At 38.5% G+C, this 26,847-nt stretch overlaps 1 protein-coding gene across 1 annotated transcript in view; it reads right to left on the minus strand.

The window, feature by feature from the left end:
* The window catches only part of LOC131971386 (copine-9-like), a 158,731-nt gene that overhangs the window by 48,076 nt on the left and 83,808 nt on the right, over positions 1-26,847 (minus strand). Inside the window, exons 9-10 of the mRNA XM_059332809.1 lie at positions 5,478-5,541; positions 3,817-3,920 (exon numbers count right to left, since the gene is read on the minus strand). Coding sequence (XP_059188792.1) covers positions 3,817-3,920; positions 5,478-5,541 — 168 coding nt within the window. The remainder of the gene's footprint in view (positions 1-3,816; positions 3,921-5,477; positions 5,542-26,847) is intronic.

Genomic DNA, 26,847 nt, shown 5'->3' on the forward strand with positions numbered 1-26,847 from the left:
TAGCAACAGCCCTACGAGTGTAATGTGTAATAAAGATGCACAAACTCCAGGGTTTTAGTACATGTTCAGGAATAGATGACATTGTTGGACAGCCAGGCTGCTTTAAAGAAAACAACATATTTTTTTAAGGTTTCAGCTTTCATCAATAGTTTTTTAGGACTACACAAGTACTATATGTCACTAAAAGCATTTTTTATATTTGAACCCCACCTTCGAAAGATGGAAGTCAAGACAAAAATACAACAAGAAAATATAAATCAGAATCACATTTGGCCATGATTTGATTTCTTTTAACTGAAGGGTGACGATAGGTACACTAGTAGGAAGTCCAGATGTTAGTTAGTTAAAAAAATAAAATAAAAATAAATAAATATAAACATATATATTTACACAGCCATGATTGCAGCCAGGTCTATAAACATGGTGACATCGTGACAGAATATACTTTAGCATATAAAGGGTTAAAATATTAAAAAATCAATTAGTGTTTAATATCAATAATGAGGTCAGATGTAGGGGGGAAATCAGTACAATGAAAGTAGAATATAATAATGTATAATATTTTTTATAGGTTGCTTTTTAGGAGCGCATTTTATGCTCTAAACAGTACAAGTGTAAGCATTTGACACTGCACAAAAATAATAATGCAACTTTTTTTTTACTTTGCATGTCGTATATTTAAAATAATTCATATTTTCTGTTTTTTTTCATCAAAAAACATGCTGGTGTAATGACAAAAACATGGCATTTAAAGGGTTGAAATATTTAAAAATCAATTCGTGTTCGAGATCAGTAATTAGGTCAGATGTAGGTGAAAAAAATCAGTACAATAAAAGGAGAATATTAGAATGTATAATATTTTTTATAGCTTGCTTTTTAGGAGCGCATTTTATCCTCTAAGCATATAAGTTTGCATAAAATTTGAACAGGAAATTAATGAGATCAGTGTTGCTGCTTATCATTGACAAGTTATAGGCTGCAATAATTCCACTTTTTTTTTTTAACTTTGCATGTAATATATTTAAAACAATTCACATTTTCAGTTTTGAAAAATTGAACAGGAAATTAATGAGATCTTTCTCAACAGTCTCTACCTAGGTCAAATGTTTAATGTTTCCCTTGGTTAATATATTGAAATCAATCACCTACAGCTTATAGCCTACTGATAATTTACATTCCTTGAAACATACACACTCAAAGTTGCAGGCAAAACAGATTTCTTGACTTGATACATTGATATCACCCCAGTGGCGGGTGTATTATGATGAATTCCACTGCTGTTCTTGGCAAGAACCATCCTGCGTTGCATTTAAGTGCTAGGTTTGGCCAGATATCCATGCTTGCACGAGGTAATGATAACCCATTTGTTCAGGTCCTATCAGCTAAATAATGGGCTATGCTCACTATAATGACTCCAGGTGGATGCCTAACCTTAACCAATTGGTCTGCTACACATGGTGGAGATGGCCAAGAAGAGAAATCCGATTCCTCATCAGGAACAGTTGATTGGCTGTTTACCATTCAAATTGCATCATCTACCTTCTTTCTTACACAATATGAAATGTGAATACAGCCCATACCAATCTATTACAATTAAGGCCGGGACTTTAACGTGTTAATTAAGATTAATTAATGACACAAAAATTAACTCACACCAAAACACAAACTACAACAGATGCTTCCTGACAATCACAAACATGAATAACAAACATGCAAAATGTGATATAAAAAGTAAATACATATCCGACTTCATATTCTATTTTTGCTATTATTGTACACATTTCTTTTTAATTACAAAAGCAAATCATTTAAAATCCTAAACTTAATGTACTTTTTTTTATCGAAGCAGGCTGTTACTGCCTAATAAAGCTAAAAAATGTCACACAAAAAAATGTAATAATAACAATGCGGTAATTAAGATTAGTTAATTACACAAAAATGAACGCGTTAAAACAATTGAACCATTTTAATCACTTATTTTTGCACCGCGGAACGTTTCTCACTGGAAAAGTTTCAGGAGGACCGATTATACTGGAGCACCAACTAGCGTTGATGAGTTGAGACAACAACAAACCACAGTGAACATGAAGGAAGAAGCTGATGAGACGCTTTGGTTGGCCCCGTGGATGATGGGACATTTTGTTACTAAAAACCAACGGATGGAAGCGTCCATAAGAGCATGGTTGTGTTGCTATGCAACAAGGAATTCACATATCACCGCAGCACATCCAGCCTCAAGTATCACCTCAATGCTAAACATATAGCAGCTAGCGGCTAGTGTGCTAGCTAGCGTGGATTGTGTTTTACTTAAAAAAACAAAGTATTCTAGTTTACAGAAGGTCTACCTACCTATAGGCTACCTGGATTTATGAAATGTACTATATTTATAAATATGCTATTGCTACACTTAATGGCAAAAATTGCAGTGGTCTGTTGGACTTGAACAAAAATAAACAAAAATAAACAATATTTTTGTTGCTTAAGCTTATGTATTCAGTCATTATTCAATGGTATACTAAAAATCCATATGAAAAAAATTACTTCTCACTGTTCTCAGGTCAAATTTTTATATGCGATTAAAATGCGATTCATTTTTTTAACATGTTAATTTTTGTGTAATTAATTAATCTTAATTAACACGTTAAAGTCCTGGCCCTAATTTTAACTTGAAATATTGAGTCAAATAGCAAGATTAATTAATAACTCGTTGTTGTCTTTGTAGTGTTGACATAAAATTATTTGGCAGCATGGACACTCAAATATTTAAGTTGAAACAACAAGTTGGGTTTTACAGTGTATGGTTTGTAATAAGAGACAGATATGTTCAAAACTCAACACAAAAGACACAAAAGAAAAGCAACAGATCAAATTTGAAAGGGACATACTGTGACAGAGCAAAACAAGGAAGACTCCATCTGTTCATATTTGAATAATTAATCCCTATTTTGTTTACATCCCTACTAGCAGCACATTTAACTTCTACATATTGCTATTATCTCCTGGCTGGTATAGTCTAGACAGAATTGTCCAAAAAGTGAAAGTGAGGAGCATTTATGGGTACAAGTCAGGAACCGGCCTACTTTACTTATTTCAAGGGTGCTGAATAAAAAAAAATGGTTCCCAAGCGAAATTTTGAGTTTTTGACCTTCTCATTTGCATATCAATATGGCGGCCAAATTGCCCATCTGGCTCAGTCGTTGGACCATTTTCCCCAAGTTTTTTTGTCAGTAGGCAATCAAAGATGAGAAAATTAAGTTTCTAGATCTATAGTCTAGGGTCAGAGCAAGAATATAGTGGAGGCTCAGTGTCTTTTTAATGTATATTTATATATATGCAAAATACCAACTTTTAAGGTGAAATTAAGCATTATTTGTGTGTTTTTTTTAAGGCCGACATAAATATTCAATCAATATCACTTTTAAATGTTCCAGTTGGTATTTTGCATACATATATATATACATAAAAAAGGCACTGAGCCTCCACTATATCCTTGCTCTGACCCTAGACTATAGATCCAGAAACTAAATTTCCTCATCTTGATTGCCTACTTACAAAAAAACTAAGGGGAAATGGTCCAATCACTGTGCAAGATGGGCAGTTGGCCATTTGATATACAAATTAGAAGGTCAAAAACTCAAAATTTCGCTTGGGAACCATTTTTTTGGGACTCAGCACCCTTGAGATATGTAAGGTAGGCCGGTTCCCGACTTGTACCCATAAATGCTCCTCACTTCTTATAGAAGGCCTTTTTTCTGAAATCCATCTTGACTAGTAAAGGCTTACAGACAGAAGTGCCCCCTGAACACTCAGACTCACGTTCCATCCTCATTGCTCCGGTAGAAAACCAAGAAGGGGTCCGACTTGCCAAAAAAGTCTTTTTTGTCCAGCTTGTTGGCACACAACTGCATGGTAGCAATATCCTAAGAAAGAAAACCATCAGTTTTAATTGAACATCAATATATTCAATCTGATGCAATATCATTTCTAAGTCAGCAATTTGTTTACTTCAGGAACTCATTTCTTGGGGGATGAAGGCAGAGGTATCCGTGGGACACGGACGCAATAATTGTGGAACTGAGACTCAATCTGAATGCAAAGTAATTGGCAGTGTAAAGACTTATGCATAACAGCAATGCAAACGTGGATCAGCAGCCCAAACACCGGCAGTCGGAGCGGCTTGATAACTGACGCATACATATATTTCAGTGATTGCAGTCCTGGGTTTATTCTAAATTACACACTTTACTTGTGGGAGAATGTGGTTTTATTAGTGTCTGTCTGTAATATAGTCAGAGAGGCAGCAGAGGGAATGGATTCATACATATGAATGGATGTTACACCAGCTAATGAGAAACTATATTTCTTTTCTGGATGGATGGATGGATGGATGGATGGATGGATGGATGGATGGATGGATGGATGGATGATGGATGGATGGATGGATGGATGATAGATGGATGATGGATGGATGGATGGATGGATGGATAGATAGATAGATAGATAGATAGATAGATAGATAGATAGATAGATAGATAGATAGATAGATAGATAGATAGATAGATGGATGGATGGATGGATGGATGGATGGATGGATGGATGGATGGATGGATGGATGGATGATAGATAGATAGATAGATAGATAGATAGATAGATAGATAGATAGATAGATAGATAGATAGATGGATAGACTTTAATGAGGTACTTTAGTTATTGCCTCCAGTAGGAAGGCATCATGTGAAACCTAAGCTTGTCAGTGACAGATAGGTTTTGTCAGCCTACACACACTCTCACCGTCATTCTCTCACCATCTCTCTCTCTCTATCACACACACACACACACACACACACACACACACACACACGCTTATCAACATTTCTGAAGAGCATTTGGATCTTGTCAAGAGCAAAACCTCCCAGAGTAACGATGGTAAACACAACCAGGATAAGCCTGTTCACATAATGGTCTCTGGAGCGCTCACACACACACATATACACACACACACACACACACACAGACACACACACACACACACACTTAGTATCTGACTGCCTGGTTAGTAGTAATATATTATTGTGGCAGGGGAATAGCAAAATTGGAAGATAAAATCACTTTATAGCAGGAAAACATCTTGACAGTTAATTCTAAACACATTTAAAGAGTCTGGGTAAAACAACATCAGGGCTGAACACTGAACAATTAACTTAACTGTGGGCAGGGGGGGTCCCCATGAAGGGACTTACAGGTTAAACTTGTGGACATGTCCTGATCTGTCTTTTCAGATTGGCCCATCATTAAATATCGTCTCTGTCTTTGTGTGTTGCTGTGTGTTTGTGTGTGTGGGAAAGCTATTACGACAACAGTATATGGGCAAATATAAAATGCAGACGATATGAAAATATTCCAACAGCACTTAGGTTATGCTTACTCGAGTGTGTGTTTGTGTGTGTGTGTGTGTGTGTGTGTGTGTGTGTACTGACCCTGCAGTTACTGAGCTCCTCTGCAGTAAAGATAATGACTCCACACTTCTTCCCTGGTATCCCACTGAGGGCAAAAGAAGACAGAGACAGAGACAACGATTGAGAAAGATGGAGAAAGACAGTAATGGTGGCATGACATAAATAATACAATTGCCAAGCTGATGTCATTCATAGCTACAAGCTGTAATTGTCTGAGGTGACAGCCCAGCACGCAGACTGTCATATTTACAACAAGAAAAAGCTCACATTTGCAGTCCCACACTTACTTTTCTGAATATGGGTACCTTCTCGACAAAGTGCTGTCTATTTTATTCTAACCATTAATTGCCCAACTTTTATAACAGTCACAGCAGTCCTAAATCTTGTGGATGTGCTGCACATTTTGGACATAACTTTCCAAACACAAATCAGGCCTGATACTCACAGGGGGCTGTTAAAGGGGAGAAAGCAGGTCAATAAATGCCACAAAAAAGTAGTGTACATCATCGGGAAGCCTGGAATATGAAGATTAGTTTTTCTTGAATGTTTCCTTCAATTTGAAGTAATCATCATGACTAGGGAGTAATGAGTAGTCTCAGTGAAGTATTTGTTCATTTTCACGCAGTACGTTCTCTCGTCACATGGCAGCTGCATAAACCAGGCGGCAACCTCCGGGTCTGAGCAGGGAGGCAAACCAGGAAGTGCCTTAAGCTGCATTCTACCCCTCTTCGGGGGCTAAAACATAAAACATTGAACTCCTTGACGTTATCTTTACCTCAGTTGAGTTAGTTTTATGATTGACAGGATCAAGTTTCTTTTTGTCCTTTCAAAATAAAAGTGTCTATTATCAAAACAGTCTTTTGCACAGTACTGTATATATACTTTTTATTTTGCGCATGTGTGCTTGCAACTATTAATCGATTAATAGATCATTACCGTTATAGATTATGGAGTTGGCAGGTTTCTTCTGTTTGGAAATGAAAAGAGGAAAATCTCAGAACACATGGTATGTCCAGGAGACTCAGGACGTGAGTGAGGGAGGAGCGGATGGAGGCTCAGGGAGCGATGAGGAACGATAAGCTGAACATCTGTCAGCTGCACACCTGTAAGCAGCCCGGGCCCGGTTAAAATACGAGGGATTCACGGGAAAATACTAAGACTTTCCTGGCCAAAACTGGATACTTGACAGGTATGATTTGGTGCTGAATTTAAACATTTTTGATTACTCAAGACTTGATAAAAAATTGTTAGAAATATCTCCAAAATACCACATTATGACACCAAGACCTTAAGAAACACCATATAAAATCCATACTGTGATCCAGTATCAACAATAAAGATCGGATGGCAAGCACTTCAGCTCTAGTTTATTGGTGTAGAGTTTTAATGAGGCTGTGATTATCCTAGAGGTCACCACAGCTCATTTCATACAGCGAGGTTAAGTTTAAAAAAATGCTCTAACTACAATAAAATGAACACTTTGGGGACTAACATAATTACACATGTATAAAAAAATTAAATCATTGAATCCTCAATTGGTTCAGCTTTCCAGTGACTTCAAATTCATGCAATTTGAAGAATGTTTGGGTACCGCAGTATTCAGAAATATGCAAATGCAATAGGCAAAAATAACATATTTGTACTATATGCATGTCTGTAAAAGGGAGACTTGTGGGTACCCATAGACCACATTTTCATTTCAAGACCCTTTGAAAATGGCGAGAGCATTTTTTCACTTTCAGCCTAACTTTGGTGTGTTTTTAGCCACCTATCCATAGTTGGTGGCAATGGCTGCTTTTAGTGTGCTCTTCTAGCAGCATCTTCACAGCCTTAACACTGAGCCTGCTGCAGCCTCTGGAAGACAGACAGTTGGCTAAGGACACTGGCCTCCGGGAGGATTTGAATAAGTTCATAAAAAAGCCTTTAAAGCAATAGTTATTTCATAAAATGACTCACTTTTTACCAGGGTAATTGCTGTGAGTATAAATGCTGGCAGCGACTCATTACACCAACCTAATTTGGTCCCTGAGGAGCTCCACTGGAGCAGCTGGAAGTAAAGTGCCTTGCTTAAGGTTACCTCTGAGGTGATAACAATGGAGGGGCACCTCCTGGTCAGACTAATTTTTCCAGTCCACATTCACAATCCGAACGCTAACACAGAAAGTGGACGGAGTATTGTTCGAAATAGGATAATCACTTTAAAGCAACCCTATGAAGTATCTGCTGCACAGGCCACTGTGGCCACAAGCTTTTTGGGATGCAAATTTTGAGCAATTTCTTTAACGGATCGGCATCCTTAACAATCGATTACACAGTCATGGAAAAAATGATTAGACCACCCTTGATTTTTTCAATTTCTTACATTTACATTTAGTCATTTAGCAGACGCTTTTATCCAAAGTGACTTACAGGAAGAATAAAAGCAAAAAATCAAGGTATAGTGCAGTGAGAGCTATTAGTGCATCAATAAGTGCTAGTAACAATTCTTTAAGGAGTAGAATTATCGTGTGATGCTGCTAGTGCTTCTTGTTCATTTTAATGTCTGGTACAACTAAAAGTACATTTGTTTGGACAAATTTAATGATAACAACAAAAAAAGCTCATAAGAGTTTAATTTAAGAGCTGATGTCTAGACATTTTCCATTGTTTTCTTGATCATAACCAAAGTAAGTATCAAGAAAACCATCGATAGCCAATCACATTGCAGCAACTCAACGCATTTAGTCCTGTAGACATGGTGAAGACGAGCTGCTGAAGTTCAAAGCGAGCATCAGAATGGGGAAGAAAGTTGATTTAAGTGACTTTGAACGTGGCATCTTGTTGGTCTGAGTATTTCACAAACTGCTGATCTAACAACCATCTCTAGGGTTTACAGAGAACGGTTCCAAAAAGAGAAAAAATCTTTGACCAGTTCTGGATTGGTTGGTCCAGTCTGATGTAAAGGCGCAAGAAGCATGTTGTGTTTATTTACTGTAAAATAAAAATTGTAAAAAATAATAAATAAATAAATGTTGTTTTTGTTATGATGAGATGAGACATGGCAATGTCTCAAAAGGAAAGGAAAGTAAAACTGCACCAAAATGGAAACATTATGAGCCACAACTTTTGCTTCTTATTCTGTTTATTTGCAATTAGCAAACCAGTTTAGAGTGTGCATTCATGGACTCTCTCCACCTCATTATGTTCCACTCAGAAGCAGCTGCTGAGTTAAGTGTGATACCTAGTGGTAAAATCCAGTCTACCGGTCCAATTTGGTGTTTGGCTTCATATAAATCTGGTCTTAAAGCTTTTGCACATGGCATACTTGTATTTCCTACTTATATTTTTAGTTTCTCCTTGAAATTTGATACGTTTAAAGCACACACTTGACATACAAAAACAAAAGACACAGAAGTGTCTCATTAGATTTAATTTACAAAATCCTCAAATTTAGTTATACCAGTCTTCTTAGTCCGGGACATCGAGTCAGACTCGCCAACATTTGAGTCTAACCTCAAACAAGAGAAAAATCTTGATGGAACAAAAGACCATCTTGTTCTGGGATCACACTAATTGCAAAACCAAATTGGAACACCAATGGCCCCTTCCCTGTTTACTACCCCCCTACCTCCAGTCCCCATGCTTGGAACACAGCCTTCAGTTTGATCTCAGCTACCAACATGGTCTCACGGGAATCCGTGAAATAGCCACGGATTTGCTTAACTCAAAATCTGTGGAATAGTCACAGAATCACTCAAATTTCTGTGAAACTGACACGGATTTCGCTACAATGCAAGTTAATGACAGTCATATCCCGTGGCTATTCCACGGATTTTGAGTTAAGCGAACCCGTGGCTATTTCACGGATTCCTTGTGAGACCAGGTTCCAGCCACACACCTATAAAGTTTTCTGGCTGCTTCTTGCACAGTTGTGCTGCTATCATCTTTACAAAATATGTCCACAGACAAACAGACAGACATAAAAACACCTGCTAGTATGTAATTAAAGCTGCTTTAGTGGTTCAACTTGTTTTTACTGTCTCCAGACCACAATTTGCCAAACACACATTCAGACCCACAAGGTAAAAAACAATTCCAGTCACACGCTACTGGGGCTGGTAAATATGATATTTATGTTCTTTTCAGGCCTGTCATCGCTCCACACAGATCTGATGTTTTTCATCTGCTGCCACTTTTCATCTGTCCAGTGGAGCAGAAGCTTCACTGGATACACTAACTTTTCCACCTCAGCCAAGCGTAAAAATGGTTTCGTTTTTCTTTCAAAGTCCCTGTTTCCATTCAGCTGGATGAAAACACTTACTGTGCTGTAATAGTTTATTGGGTCTTTTCAATCAAACAGAGCCATTGTTAATGTTATATCTAATATTTGTGCTGTCCTGCTAAGGCGAGGTACAATGTTTTCTGTGCAAAGGGCTTTGCATTCAACCTTGAGCAGAAATGTTTGTGTGGCCTGCAGGCTTTAGTGTGTGCGTCCTTGATACAGATAAAACAGAACCAAGTTTGTTTGTTTGTTTAAAAAAAAAGGCATTTTACTTAACCTCTATCTATTTAAGAGCTTTTCCATATTCCACATATAGAAAATAGACACTTTTCGTAATCATGTTTAAAGCTGTGCTCTAAACCATAATTTTACTCTGTGATACTGGGTGATGTTACAGAAACAGATTATTATTATTATTATTATTAGGGCCGGGACTCGATAAAAAAAAAAATCGAATTAATTAGAGGCTTTGTAATTAATTAATTGAAATTAATCGCATTTAATCGCATATAAATATTTGACCTGAGAACAGTGAGAAGTAATTTTTTTCACATGGATTTTTAGTATACCATTGAATAATGACTGAATACATAAGTTTAAGCAACAAAAATATTGTTTAATTGCAATTTTTGCCATTAAGTGTAGCAATAGCATATTTATAAATATAGTACATTTCATAAATGCATGTAGCCTATAGGTAAGTAGACCTTCTGTAAACTAGAATACTTTGGTTTTGAAGTAAAACACAATCCACGCTAGCTAGTACACTAGCCGCTAGCTGCTATATGTTTAGCATTGAGGTGATACTTGAGGCTGGATGTGCTGTGGTGATATGTGAATTCCTTGTTGCCTAGCAACACAACCATGCTCTTATGGACGCCTCCATCCGTTGGTTTTTAGTAACTAAATGTCCCATCATCCACGGGGCCAACCAAAGGTCTCATCAGCTTCTTCCTTCATGTTCACTGTGGTTTGTTGTTGTCTGAACTCATCAACGCTAGTTGGTGCTCCAGTATAATCGGTCCTCCTGAAACTCTTCCAGTGAGAAACGTTCCGCAGTGCAAAAATAAGTGCGATTAAAATGCGTTAATTTTTTTGAAGCATTCATTTTTGTGTAATTAATTAATCTTAATTACCGCGTTAAAGTCCCGGCCCTAATTATTATTACTACATTTTTTGTGTGACATTTTTTAGCTTTATTAGACAGTAACAGCCTGCTTTGATTTAAAAAGTACATTAAGTTTAGGATTTTAAATGATTTGCTTTTGTAATTAAAAAAAATCTGTACAATAATAGTAAAAAAGGAATATGAAGTCGGATATGTATTTACTCTTTATATCACATTTTGAATGTTTGTTATTCATGTTGTTTGTGATTGTAAGGAAGCATCTGTTGTATATACAGTTAGTGTTGCGTTTCGTTGTGTGTTTATTATTTGTTATTTGGTGATTTATGTTAATAATAATGGGGGAAAAAACAGGCTCACAAAACAGTACAATGCTACTGAAAAGCTCCACAGGGATCTTTTAATGACACATAAAGGAAGCAATTATATCAATTAAATATTCACTCAACTGATTCAAGCAGAGTCTCACCTCCAGTGGAGGTCAAATGAACAACAAAGGAAATTGTTTAGATTGAATCAAACACAAGTGGTTTTAGTGAACAAGGTGTAATATACTGGATTAAAAAGAGTGATCTCATAAAGGAATATGTAAAACATTGAATCATCAAGTAGCACTTGGTGAACAATTGTTTTTATTATTATTAGATCATTATCATTTTGGTTTGGAACAAAGAATTATCAGACTTGCACACATCATTTCCACCACAGCCTCAGTCTTCTCCTTTTTTACCATGTCCTCAGGGTCAAAGCGTGTAAAGGGTTTTTTCTCCACTACTTTTCTTTTGTTTCTCTCCCATTTAAACTTACATTCAGTTTGAAGTCTCAAGACTGAATTGACTGTGGTGAAAGAACAATTCACTGAACCGTCACAAAAGAGGAAGAAATTGAAGAATGTCTATAGCGTGGACTGAGTGAAAAGGAGAGGACGACCAGATTGCGAGCGAGAGAAGAAAAACGAGGAGTAACTTTGTGACAATTGGGGAACAAAAGGGCTGAGCTCTTCTGCTGCTTCATCATAGTTTCCTGAATTACAAGATGAGGTTAAAAGAGATGGGAGAGGGGGAGGAGGTGGGATGAGAGACACATAAGAATGAAGAAAGGACTTGACTTGAATGAGAATAGGAAACACCTTCTAACTACTGCCAAGCGGGGTTAGCGAGGTAACTTGGGGTTTAAACAAGCAGCAACCTCTGAGTTTGAGCAGGGAGCCAAACCAGGAAGTCCCTTAAGCTGCATTCTTATTTTTTTTTTTTTTTTTTTTATTTGATAGGGACAATGCAGTTAACATGGATACAGGACATGCATCCGATGTGCTGCATATAGAGATATAGCTTCAGCTAATTTTCAACTCCTGCCCCTAGTTGGGCTTTAAAAACTACATACAAAATCGCAATACTATAAAAATCCAATATACAATTACCCCATCTACAAAATAGAATAAAATTACAACCAATTACAATATACATTTACCCTGTGAAAAAAAATAAAAATAAACCCTGTATAAATATAGCTTAGAATTTAAGATCCTCATAAATCTATACAACAATAAGGAGAAGAGAAAGAAATAAAACAACAACAAAAAAACAAACTTACATACCAATTCAAGGTAACTACTCAAACAAATATATACAATGATAATACAAAGGATAAAAAGAAAAACATTACAACCCAATCCAAAATAACTACTTTGACTATAAGACTTTAAGAATGGTCACAGCTCTGGTTTGCTTTAAGCCAAAACTTAGCGTTTTTTGTGAATGTTTCAAGATTAGTCATTGATTTTATTTCAGTTGGTAATGTATTCCAGATTTTACAACCTTTAAGTGAGAGAGCTGACTGTCCAAAAGTGGTTCTACGGTGTTGAATTCTGCAGTTTCCCTCCACTGTGTTACTCTGTTACTACCAAAAGTTCCAGCAGGGGGCACTGACGGTGGCTGCAAAAGCATTTTGGTCCATTAATTTCAAATTTCAAAAATTTCAAAAATGAGAAAATTTACACTATGGTCTCTATCGCAATTTAAGGATCTTCTTCAAGCCAATTTGATGTTAATAGTGTAAATAATGGCCCCATTTAGAAGGGAAAAAAATATAAAGGATTGTATTTCTCGAAAGGAAAGTAAAACCACCAAAATTGAAACATTATGAGCCACAACTTTTGCTTCTTATTCTGTTTATTTGCAATTAGCAAACCAGTTTAGAGGTGCATTCATGGACTCTCTCTGCCTCATTATGTTCCACTCAGAAGCAGCTGCTGAGTTAAATGTGACACCTAGTGGTAAAATCCAGTATACTGGTCCAGTTTGGTGTTTGGCTTCATATCAGCCTGCTCTTAAAGGTTTGCACCCGGCAAACGTACTTGGATTTCCTTACTTATATTTTGGGTTTCTACCAGAAAATGTGTGTTACTTTTAAAGCACCTAGACTTGACATACAAAAACAAAAGGCCAAAGAAATCCTCCTTAAATTTTGAAAGACTCACCAACCTAAATCTTGTAAACAGAGACTGAATGACTAATTTCATTATAATATCACTGTAACCCCATATACCTCATATCTTATCTTATCCCACATAAGGACAAATTTAGCATCTTTCCATAGACACACAATCTCTTCTGGAATGGATTTTTAAGAACGAGGCACTGTTTGATCTTGCACCTGATTATATAACTGCAACTTTGGTGACATGATAAATACAGAGCAAGCTCTCTTTGAATGACAACCATGAGATGTGGTTGAAGGCTGAGAAACATTTCTAAAATAATCCCTGCAGCGTTGTCTCCCTAAAAAATACAATCTTACACAATTAAACTGTAAACTAAGCTATTGAGAGAAACTCTCTGATAACTTTAATGGTTTTTAAACATATGGTTAACGATGTAAATTGAAACAAAACTACTTGGTTAGGTTTAGGGGATTATCATGACTTTGGTTTGTGAGGTAATTTAAGTTATATATGCAAGTTATGGGCGTTATGTCCATGACCTGAGTTAAGTACTTTATGTGTGTTATCTTATGCATGTACGTTAAAATAAGTCAATGTTGACTTTTGGTTTCACATGAGAGATAAACAACGGCATCCTTGGTGAAAGTCCTGTGTTTATTTGTTATGTTTTATATGCAAGTTAAGGACATCATGAGCATGACGTAACTAAAGTACATTCCAGAAGTTTTTTCAGCCCAACAATGTTGAAACAGAGCAGTTAATATTAGTAGTGAGTGCAACAAGTAAGTGGACTATGGCGTGTATTGCATGCAGGCGGCAACCTCCGGGTCTGAGCAGGGAGGCAAACCAGGAAGTGCCTTAAGCTGCATTCTACCGAAAATTCCAACAGGGGGTGCTAAGTGTGGCTGCAAAAGCATTTCTGTCCATTCATTTCAGTGCAAAATGAGATAACTTCTCGCTGGATTAATTAACTCAGACAACACCATGGTCTCAATCGCTAGTAAAAAATCAAGACAATTTGATGTTAATAGTGTAAATAATGGCCCCATTTAGAAGAAAATAGAAGATAAGGAATCATATGATTTGGGGTGATGCACCTTTGAGCATCATCAGGAGAGAAGCAGAACAATGTGTATCCACGGCAACGTGTCAATAAAGTTATATATAACTTTATATAGATATTTTTTAAAAAGGACATTTAACAGTTTGGTCTCATAACTTTGACTCTTTCACACTGTACTTTCACCTAATGACAGTTTAGTGTGTTTACTAAAAATGTCTTGTTCAGCGTTTGGTTGGACTAACAGACACTCCAAAGAGTCACTGTTCATTTTTCTCAGGTAACTAACATACATTTGTTTTTTTTTGCCAAAACTAACAGCCCAGTTAATGCTAACATGAATTAGCAGCAGCTTCTCTCAGTCAGGTTGAGGTGTAGAGAGGCTGTAGTCAGTGATCAGATCCCTCTCCTCCTCCACAGTCCAGATATGGTCTGCTCCCCGTATCACAAACAAGATGGAGACGCAAGATGGCGACGAGTGTAACCATAAACTTGATGCTTCCAACAGGCCACAAACCAATGGGTGACGTCATGGTGACTACGTCCATTATTTATATACAGTCTATGATTGAATGCTCTCTCTCATGCTGTCTGTTGTGCTGCGCTCCACCCCGTGTGTGCATGCAACGCCCCTGCCTCAGTGAAAAACAATTAAAAGTAGACGAAAGTTTGTAGCATGACAGCAAAATGCAGAATCTCATACCAAGCTGAAATTAAATCACATCACATAAATTAGACAATACAAATTCATTTCTTTCTTTCAGGGGGTTCCCGATGGTGGGGGAGACATGGCGTCAAAAATCCTTGTTTAAAAAAAGATGCATGTAATAATCATGTTCTGTGTGAAAGCACTGACAAAATCAACTGTTCGAAATCAACTGTTCGAAAATATTATTGATGTGAGAATTGCACAGAGGGAAAAAAGCCGCCTCCGGTGTAAAGGCCTTCAGTTCAAAGAACAGACTGGAACCATTTGTGCTTCTGAAAAGTAAACTGAGAGACATCCATTGTTTCCACAGTTGTCAGCTCCACTGACAGCTGTGTCAAATTGTATGGCACGGTCACAATGTGTTTGGGGCTTGATATCCAGAGTCCTCTTCCTTCATAGGAAAGTAGACACACGTCTGTTAAATATGAATATTTGAGATGTCAACCTAATGTTGATCTGTAATGCGTTTCACCTTGATTTGAAAAATGTCAGTAAGTCAGTAAGAATGAATAAAACGTCTTAGCTTTTGTAATTTTCATTAGAAGTGATTATTCTCTTTTATATCTGCCCCTTTGTCCTCCGTGGGGAGTAATTTTGTTTAATTTTTATCTGCCGCCTTGCCACAGTGGTGTCCAAATTCAACTTTTTGGAGGGGAGGGGGGCCTGAGGCAGAGCCAGGAGGCAGAGCTGCTGTTCACTGACCCTGAATATTTCAGCTGTGTCCCAGTTCAGTGTCACGATAAAGCAGAATGCAGAATAACAACCCATTCAAAGGACCACTGAAACAGACTTATTGAGCTTTGATATAAAAGAAAGACAAGAGGAAGCAACAACTGACAGAGGATGACAGAAAAATTTAAAAAAGAAGTGACCATTTAAAGATTGAAGCACACGGAGGGAAGAGGGAGAGCTGGAGGAGAGAATGTCTGTTCTCCACTCTCACCTTGTCTTCCGTGACGTAGTTTTAAAGTGGTTGGATTCTCTCGCTCACGCTGCCCGCCAGCTGTAGCAGCCGGCTACAGTGAGAGAATTATTTATGAATTTATCTACACAGTGTGTCCGACTGCACGCCCGTCGGCTAGCCCAACGGATACAAGAGCTGCCTGGACTCTGGAGTCCAAGCCTTGACTGCTCACTGACTACAGAATAATAATGACATATTGTTTCTCTGATAAATATTAAAAGAATTAAGCCTGTTCTTTCTCTCATCATAAAATGCGTATGAGGCCAGAGAGACTTGTTAGAGCTGAGGATGTGTTCATATTGCTGTAAGATATATAATCGCAAAGAAGCAACACTCAGTTTATTTAGGATTTTTTGCTAAATGTTCCACACTACCTATGCAAAATACCATAAAAATGAGGCAGCTGTGAGTTATTTCATGAGCTGTAAACAGCTCACGGGAAACACAACAGGCTGAGTTGCCATCTGCTATTAATGAACTGAAATAAAGTATGGTCTCCTGACAGAGCTCTGGTTAACCTTGGGGTCATAGTTATCGTTTGAAAAGTTCATGGAGTGCCATGCATGGGCGTATAGGCCTCTTATTTTCTGGGAATCGACCCAACAATTATTTCTCTATCTCATGCCGGGCTTTGTGACTCAGGCATTATCAAACATGGAGGACTGTGTACAACATTTTTAGTTGGAGCAAACAATGGAGAATGGGATTTCAATGATTAGCTCACGGCAGTCACAGATTATTTTCTCAGCTTGTTTGTGGTCGCAGGTATCGCAGCATGAAGAATCTCCTTTCTCCCCACAGGACATCACTCTGATGCACACTACAAATCAGTCACTAAAACTTTCATTATAGATTATATTTTACAGGAAAAATGCACACTCACCTTACATGCTGCATATTGACATGTATATACATGCTATACATAAAACTATATATAATAGGTTTGGGTGATCATTTGTAATTTACCAGATCTGGACATTATAATTGAATGGGTGTTTATCATGGGTGGTTATCATCCCATAAGTATGGGTAAGTAGGGCCTGCTCCACCTTCTAGTAGGTCCAGTAGGTTGTTATCAGCCAACAAGTTCTCCAACATAAACGACAGAAGAGGTCGTGTGTCACTACCACAAATTACGGCACGTGTTTTTCAAGGCACATATTAAAGTATCGCGGCGTGGCTCGCGGGCTCCATCCATTCATCCGTTTTCTCCGCTTATCTGGGGCCGGGTCACAGGGGCAGCAGGCTGAGCAGGGCATTCCAGGCGTCCCTCTCCCCAGCCACAACGTCCAGCTCCTCCTGGGGGACCAGACGAGAGATATAATCCCTCCACTGTGTTCTGGGTCTTCCCCGGGGCCTCCTGCCCGGAACACCTCTAACGGGAGGCGCCCGGGAGGATCCTTACCAGATCCTTACCAGCCCAAACCACCTCAACTGACTCCTTTCGACGCAAAGGAGCAGCGGCTCTACTCCGAGCTCCCTCCGGATGTCTGAGCTCCTCCCCCTATCTCTAAGGCTGAGCCCAGCCACCCTACGGAGGAAACTCATTTCAGCCGCTTGGGTCACTACCCAAAGCTCATGACCATAGGTGAGGGTTGGAACGTAGATGGAGCTTTAAATCGAGAGCTTTGCCTTCAGGCTCAGCTCCTTCTTCACCACGACGGTCCGGTACAACGCCAGCATCACAGCTGACGCCGCACCAAACCGCCTGTCCATCTCACGCTCCGTTCTACCCTCACTGCTGAACAAGACCCCCAGATACTTGACCTCCTTTGCTTGAGGTAGTACCTCTCTCTACCCAGAGGGGGCAGTCCACCGTTTTCCAGCAGAGAACCATGGCCTCAGACTTGGAGGTGCTGACTCTCATTCCTACTGCTTCGCACTCGGCTGAAAACCGCCCCAATGAGTGCTGGAGGTCCTGGTCTGATGAAGCCAAAAGAGCCACATCATCTGCAAAAAGCAGAGATGTAATTCTAAGGTCAACAAATTGGATCCCTTCCTCCCCCGGCTGCTCCTTGAGATCCTGTCCATGAAGACCATGAACAGAATCTGAGACGAGGGGCAACCCTGGCGGAGGCCAACACCCACTGGGAACGTGTTTAAACGTTGTGCCGAGTATGCGGACACAGCTCTCACTTTGGTCGTATAGGGAACGGAGAGCTCGCAGGCTCGCATTCTAAAAATAGCACACACGTTCAGTTCACAGTTGTAAAAAATGCTTCAGTTTCTGTGGATTTATGTTGCAAAACCACTGACCTTCGGTTTAGGGCAAAAAACTTCTGGTAAGGCGTTATAAAAGACAGTAAATTGTGTTCACAAACGTGAGTCATGTAACTTACGTGAAGAACGTAACTTAAGTTAAAAATGGTTTACTTTGTTTTCACACGGGACACGGACCCCACTCTCCTGGTTGAAAGTCCGTTGCTTGTTTGACCCATCTGCCCTTTTAAACTGCACTTGGTTGTCAATCACTGCTTCATCAGTTATTGATATTATTGATTACTGCCTGTACACACAACCTATATTGGCGTTTTTGACTGGAGGACAGGCTGTATCAGCCAACTCTATGGCCTTCTCCACTTTCACCTTCAGTTGCAAGGTTTCCTGGTTAGGCATTACAAAAGATAAAAAGTCAAATACATGCACAGAAATTTCAAAAGTTAAATGGTTGCAAGGACAACATTTGAATTGGAGTTCGAATGTGACAACAGACCGATTCGGCAAGCAGTGTTGCCAACTTAGCGTCTTTGTGGCTATATTTAGCGACTTTTCAGACCCTCTAAAGACTCTTTTTTTAAAAAAGACTAGTGACAAATCTAGCGACTTTTTCTGGTGTTATTGGAGACTCATTACTCTTCTTAACCAGTAGCATTGTCCCAAAGCACTCACAAGCGGCCCAGTCCACATAAGCCTTCATTGACGCAGAAGAACACTGTGTAAGGAATCCTTGGAAACTGACTTTTAGGGTGAAACTTTAGCTATGGTCAAATAAGATCGGTCATATTTCGAGAAACACTAAATGCAACAATATATGCATAAACCTACGAGTTCCCAACCTGACTGCTTTAGTGTCTTATTGAGTGGTGCTTCATGGGAAAATGAACACAATAAAAGCAAAGGGCAATGCAAACATCATTATTATTTGACCTAAAAGGAGAGGCACTTATAAAAATGTCAAGGATGAAAAGGTAAAACAACAAGAAACATATCAAGAACGTTTTTAAAAAATGATGTGGAATGGAATGAAACAGATGTAAAAGCAGTTAATCAATGGTGTATTTTGGAGTAAGGTCTATTAGTGCTTTTAAAGTAATCAGCAGAATTTTAACATGCCCCCTAATATATGAAAAATGAATAATCCCCACCCAATATTTCACCCATCACCAGATCCTCAAAATGTCTTCCTGTAAATACCTCCTGCTTTTCAGTTACAAAAATATGGATGGATGAGCCTACTGCTGCTGCTGTGGTGGCAATTAAAATGAAATCTTACTTACATACTAGTCCCACTAATTAAGCAATAGCAAAGCATCAACTGGGAAGGTCAGCTCACCTTGGATTTCTCCTTTAAATCAGTTTATTCCACATTCTGCCTATGCGTAGCCCCTAAACACTAAACTAATTTCTTATGCATTTTATTCAGTCAGTGCAATCCCCTCCATCTCTGTTACTCCCAGATCAGTTAACCTCTGTAACATCTGTTTGTTGGACTCTTTTTCCGAGGCCTGCCTTGAACCAATTATAAACTCCTTGTGAGAGAGCATAACCACTACATCCTTATTATCACGTTGTTGTTTCTGAATGTGCTGCAGTGCTCCCCCTCCACCACTAAAGTCCAAAAGCTGAAATTAGTTTTCATGTAAACAAACATGTTTTCATTAAGCGGTACTAACTTATAAACTTTCCTATACAATCAAGCAAAGAAAGCCTGGTTACGTAGTATAAAGAGCGAGAGGCTAATAAGTAGAGGTGGGGGAAAAATCGATACAGCATAGTATCGTGATATTTTCCATGGCAATATTATATTGATTCGTGGCTGCCAAGTATCGATATTTAGTGCTCCGACGGGATGCAGTATTTTCGCCGTTTTTGTTTTTCCTGGAGTCCGTAGAAACTAGAAGATCTAAGAAATCTATAGGCACCGTGTGCGTCAGGAAGTTGTCGAAATAAAGCTGCAAAGTTTGACTTTTTTTATGTTTCATTCAAAAAATTAAGAGCAGTGAAGCTTAAAGTTTTTGAATGTTTGATAAAATGCTGCAGTTGTTGTCTTCTATACCAGCTATTCTCAACCTTGGGGTCGGGACCCCAATTGCGATCGCGAGATGATTTCTGGGGGTCGCCAATTCATTTTGGAAGTCAGCTCTGACTCCACTGTGTTGAAGTGTTCATGTCTTTTAGTCTTTTTGGTCATTTAATGTCATTTTTGGGTCATTTTGTGTCTTTTCTGGTCATTTTTTGTCTATTTTGGTCTTTTTGCGTCTTTTTTTGATCATTTTTGTGGTCAATTTGTGTCTTTTCGTGGTCATTTTTTGTCATTTCGTGGTCAATTTGAATCCGTTTTTGCTTAATTTTATGCAATTTTTTGGTCATTTTGTGTCTTTTATTGATTGTTTGTTGTATCAACTGAGTTTGTATGATCTGAACTGTGCGTGTGAGATTGTGTTCAGTGAGCGGGGGTCGTGGACAACATGCATGTTAAACTGGGGGTCACGACTCAAAAAGGTTGAGAACTACTGGTGTATACATGTTTGATATCAGTTCAGTTTGACTGAATACTTTGTTGGTCAGTTTGTGGGTTTGACTCTCATTGTGGAGAAATAAAAAGACTGAAGTGAGATGAATAGACTGAAAATTATCTTATTGGACAAAACAATATGCAGTTAAACAGTTAAATCTAAATAAATTGTAGCGCAATACTCACCATACCGCACAATGCTTAAATCACAGTAATATCGTATCGTGGGGCCTGGGGATTCACACCTCTACTAATAAGTGAAGCTAATACCGAAGTGCCTTAAACCTGCATTATTTCTAATGGCCAGCAGGGGGCGACTCCACTGGTTGCAATAAGGAGTCTGATTGTACGGTTTATGAAAAAAATGCCCTACTTCTCACTTGATTTAATAACGTTTTTAATGGTCTCGGACGATGGTTTATAGTCTAAAGCCTGATTTCCACCGGGCGCGTTACTGCAGCGTCACGTCAGCGTCACGTCAGCGTCGCGTATGACGTTGCAAATAGGTAACACTCTAATCAATGAGAGCATTTCCACCGGGCGCGTAGCGTAACGTTACTGCAGCGTCGCGTCAGCGTCTCTACGCGAGCATTAGGTAGGACTTCCATTTCTCCGCGAGACGCTGCCAAATCGCATGAATCTCAACAGAGCAGATCGCACCAGACAGGAAGTCCGACTCAGAATCAGCGTAAAACACTTCCGCCCCTTTCAAAATAAAACACAATACGCAGTTCATGCAGCCTAAAACTACTTCACATCAACATTATGTTATGACCGGGGCACCAGATCAGCAATCAATCAAAGGGTCTCAGAGGATCGGCGACACGGACGACAAGAGACTGATTGTTGAAGTGGAACACCATACAATCATTTATGACATAAGATATTGTTTTTATAAGGATAGATGGTCAGATCAACATATCTTTCACCTCAGAGAAGCAAAGTAAGTTGGTTTTTGTTGTTGTTGTTTATTTTATACACACAGTTTATCCATAGACTGTATAAATAGAGTTTAAAGTTTATCACGGGATCTTGCGGTCTCCCGTATGGTCAGGATTATCGCGTGATCTCGTTATCTTGCGTATATACGGTCGGCTTGCTAAGCTGACGTGCTGCTGTTGTAACGCGCCCGGTGTGAATTGACAGACGCAGCAAAAACGCTGTGGAGACGTGCTGCTGCTGTAACGCGTCCGGTGGAAATCCCCAGTTATTCAAAATAGCATGATGTCCATTGTATTAATTATGGTCTCATTTAGAGCAAAACACTGTAAATGATAACGCATTAAGGCAGAACTACGTTTTGATTGACAGGTCATGTTCACGGTGCATTGTCTGCCTTTGGCTTAGAACTTTGACTTTTTCACAGTGAGTTTTCAATTAACATGAGTTATTTATAACTGGCATTAGCTGATAACATAGCGTCCTCCTGGCTGCCATATTCGTTGCACTGTAAAATCCAACTTTGAGTTGCCAAAGAATTTTATGTCAAGACTACAAAGACAACGGAGTAAACTCAAATGAATCTTGCTATTTGACTCAATATTTTCAGTTAAAACTACTTTTTGCACACATCTTTGATGCATTGAAAAGGAAAAAATAGTTATAATAACAAAGAAGTAACATTGGGTTTTACAGTGTGGATGGCGACCAAGATGTCAACGGGCAAAATGCCAAACTCAAGGCTTCAAAACATTGGTCAACAAACAAATGGGTTACATGCACATTCACATCTGTTATAACATGTCTATGATAAAGAGCAACAGAGTCCGCGGAGGGAGGGCTTGATCTTTGTCTTCAACATAATTGAATCATTAAATGTGAAATATTTGAAACTGAACTTGGATTTACAATAGATTACCCTGTATCAAGATTAATTTTTTTTGTTTAGACATGCAATTTAAAATATTTCTTTTCAGCCGTATGCATATTTTAAAATATTATGCCTTGATTTAAGAGAATATTTTTTCACCTATCTCAATGATCTATGTACGACGGTGTATTAGGGCCAAGTATTAAAAAAAAAAAAGGACCTAGGGGAGGGGGGGTTATATTTTGAGAAAAAAGTCACAGATTTATGGGAAAAAGTGGCAAATCTACAAGAAAAAAGTAGCAGATTTATGAGAAAAAAAGTTGGAAAAATTGTGTTTTGTCTTTGTCAAAGAACCTAAACACAACACAGACACAGACACATTAGTGAAGAGGTGCAACAGTATGGAACATACGCATATAAATTGTGGTGAGTCTGGACAATCGGTTCGCCAAATAGCTTTTTCTTCAGCCATTATGGAGCCGTTGAGAGCCAGATTGTAGAGGGCTGCGCCTATACTCATAGAATCTGGAGTTACTAAACTAATGTTCTTTTTTGTTTGTTTTTTTTTCGTAAATTTGCCACTTTAATCTCATAAATTTGCTACTTTTTTCTCAAAATATTGTCCCGCTCCCCTGGGTCTGTATTTTTTTTTTCATACTTGGCCCTAATACGCAGTCGTATCTGTGACTTTGTTAATAAAGTTTTAAAAAATCATGAAAGAAAAGCTATACATGACCTCCAACACAACAACTGTAACTAATACTACTACTAATATCCAGAACAGAAATTGACATATGTCAGCACATGTGAGACAGCTAACAAGAATTCGTTCTTTCCTCTCTTCCACCGACCTGGAGAAGGTTGTCCATGCTTTTATCTCTTCAAGACTAGACTACTGTAATGCCCTGTACTCTGGGATTAGCAAAGGAAACATCCGGAGGCTACAACAAATACAAAATGCTACTGCCAGGATTTTAACAGGTAAAAAGAGAAGTGACCACATCTTTCCAACCCTTGCTGCCCTCCACTGGCTGCCTGTGAGTTTTAGAATTGATTTTAAGATTTTATGACTTTAAAGCCCTGAATGGTCAGGCTCCTGTCTATATCCATTACATGCTTTTACCCTACGAGCCTGAACTCATTCTGTAGTCTATATCAATTGGCCTTCTCTCAATTTCCTTTTATTATCCTTGTATCTAGTTGAGAATGGTGATTTAAAATTTAATTTTTTTTTTACATCCAATGTCATTTCTTTTTGTGGTTTTATTTTGTTGTTGTCAGTTAATTGTATTTGATATGTTTTATTTCTGTTATACAGCACCTTGTCACTCGTTTTTGAAAGGTGCTATTTAAATAAAGTTATTATTAGGGCCATGGGGCAATCGCACCGAGCACCAGTGGCCAAAATTTTGCATTGAAGTGAATGGGACGGCCAAAAAAAAATGAGCGAAAAAGAACAATAATTGGATATTTTTAAACGTCTACTTCTCCGGCATAATTTCACCTAGAGACTCCATTTAAACTTTAAACAGTAGACACAAGTCTTGTGTATCGGTGTATTAATCCACGTTTCGATAGGTCATATAGTTTTTTATCAATCCCTGTTCAAGGACCATGATCATTTTTGGAGAAATCCTGAGATTATAATCGGTGTGTATTGCACGGAATGTTCGTGTCACAGTGTGTGACATCATCGCCAGAGTGTAGAGGGAGAGAATAAATTGTCAAAAAATACATTTGAAAACTGCGCTCCAGGCCGCAAATTCCACTCTATAGAAATAATTTATACATAGAAACTAGGAAAATTTGTCTTCTCACTTACAATCCTCTGGTAAAGATGTCAGATTTATAGTTTGGGCGTAGGACGCACAGATGCGCCACCAACAGTCTCATTGACTCCCATATTAAAAATGCAGGAAGATTTCTGTAGAAAAGCATATTTAACAGTTTTTCAGATTGCTCTTACAAAGCTATTTCTTCATTTTTCTTCACAAAAAACATATTTAGCTGTTCGGGAAGAACTCAGGACGCTCAAAGTGAAGTCAGATCAATGATAGGTATTATGGTTTTGCCAAAAATGCTTTCTGTTCGAGGCCAGAAATTCCAGCCTGTCCACCTCTGGCTGTTCCGGGACATTCAGGTGGTAGTTAATTCTGTTGATTGCTCTGCTCTGATTGCCTTTGATCTTTGCTGTGATTACAGTTAAAGATACACTCTCACACACACAGGTAACTTTATGTGATTTTAATTACACACACACACACACACACACACACACACACAGTGTAGTTATTACTATTATGTAATATAAATGTGGCCAGTGTTGTTCAAAGTGCACCTCACACCAGTCACCAGCTCCGTTGAACAAGCAACATTGTGGCCTGACCACACACACAGAGGGGGAACCAGCTGTGACAGAGAAGCCAAGGGGAGGGGATGTCACCTTAACCTGAATGTGACATCACTGGTACACAGAGAGGACCTTGTTTACTGTCTGCCTGTCACACTCTATATCTGCAGGGACCAACTTTATCACTGTTATATATAGAAGACATGTTTGTAATCCCGAGAGAGGCTTTTCATATTGGACCTACATTACATATGTTACAGTATTATTCCACTGCAGAACTGAGGAACACAGCAGATTGTAAAACTTGTATGAATCTAGGTGACATGACACAAGAGACCACGCGATGGACTTAGTTGTTTTTCCTGGCTTTCATCCTCCTTTTCTGTGTGCAGCTGGCATGGACAGAGACACACACAAACCAACAGCTGTGCACTGCACTTTTGACAAACAATCTAAATACAAAACATTTTGAATGAAAGCTAACGGGGGATTTTGCTCAACTTGAATGATCAAGTTGGACTGCAAAAGAAAAAAAAGAGAAGAAATAAAGAGTCACACTTAACATTTGGTCAACAAGATCTCAACCCATAGACTGTATATAAATAATGGACGTGACCGTGATGTCACCCATTGGTTTTGGCCCGTTGGAAGCATCGAGTTCGGCGTTAAACTCATTACCATCTTGTTCCTCCTTGGAGTGTCTGTTAGTCCAACCAAACGCTGAACAAGAAATTTTTAATGAAGAAAACGTTCTAATAAACTGTCATTACGTGAAAATACAGTGAAAGGGTCAAAGTTATGAGACCAAACCGGAAAACGTCCTTTTATATATATATATATAATATATATATATACACAAAAATTAACGCATTAAAAAAAACTGACGCATTTTAATGACACTTATTTTTGCACCGCGGAACGTTTCTCACTGGATGAGTTGCAGGAGGACCGATTACAGTGGAGCACCAACTAGCGTTGATGAGTTGAGACAACAACAAACCACAGTGAACATGAAGGAAGAAGCTGATGAGACGCTTTGGTTGGCCCCGTGGATGATGGGACATTTAGTTACTAAAAACCTACGGATGGAAGCGTCCATAAGAGCATGGTTGTGTTGCTAGGCAACAAGGAATTCACATATCACCGCAGCACATCAAGCCTCAAGTATCACCTCAATGCTAAACATATAAGTATTCTAGTTTAAAAATTGGCAAAAATTGCACTGGTCTGTTGGACTTGAACAAAAATAAACAATATTTTTGTTGCTTAAGCTTATGTATTCAGTCATAATTCAATGGTATACCAAAAATCCATGTGAAAAAAATTACTTCTCACTGTTCTCAGGTCAAATATTTATATGCAATTAAAATGTGATTAATTTCGATTAATTAATTACAAACCCTCTAATTAATTAGATTAATTTTTTTAATCGAGTCCTGGCCCTAATATATATATATATAACTTTACTGACACGTTGCCGTGGATACGCATTGTTTTGCTTCTCTCCTGATAACGGCTCGCCTTGTTAGTGGCCTGTCACTCAAAGGTAGCCCCGCCCCAAATCATATGTTTCTTTTTCTTACATTTTCTTCTAAATGGGGCCATTACTTACACTATTACTATTAGGTTTTTTACTAGTGATTGAGACCTTAGTGTTGTCCTAAAAGAAAATTCGGAGGTAATAAATCAAGTGAGAAGTTTCCTCATTTTGCACTGAAATGACTGGACCGAAATTCTTCTGTAACCTCTGTCAACGCCACCTGCTGGAATTTTATGGTAGAATGCAGCTTAAGGCACTTCCTGGTGAAAGTCAGTTGTTTGTTCGACCATCTACCTCCCCTCCCTGAGTGTGATATCCACCATTTAAACTCTGCATCGCCGTCAATCATCACTACTACTACATCGGCAAGGACAGTCTAAAACAGTAGTTCTC

Source organism: Centropristis striata, chromosome 5, assembly GCF_030273125.1.
Source record: "Centropristis striata isolate RG_2023a ecotype Rhode Island chromosome 5, C.striata_1.0, whole genome shotgun sequence".
Lineage (NCBI taxonomy): Eukaryota > Metazoa > Chordata > Actinopteri > Perciformes > Serranidae > Centropristis > Centropristis striata.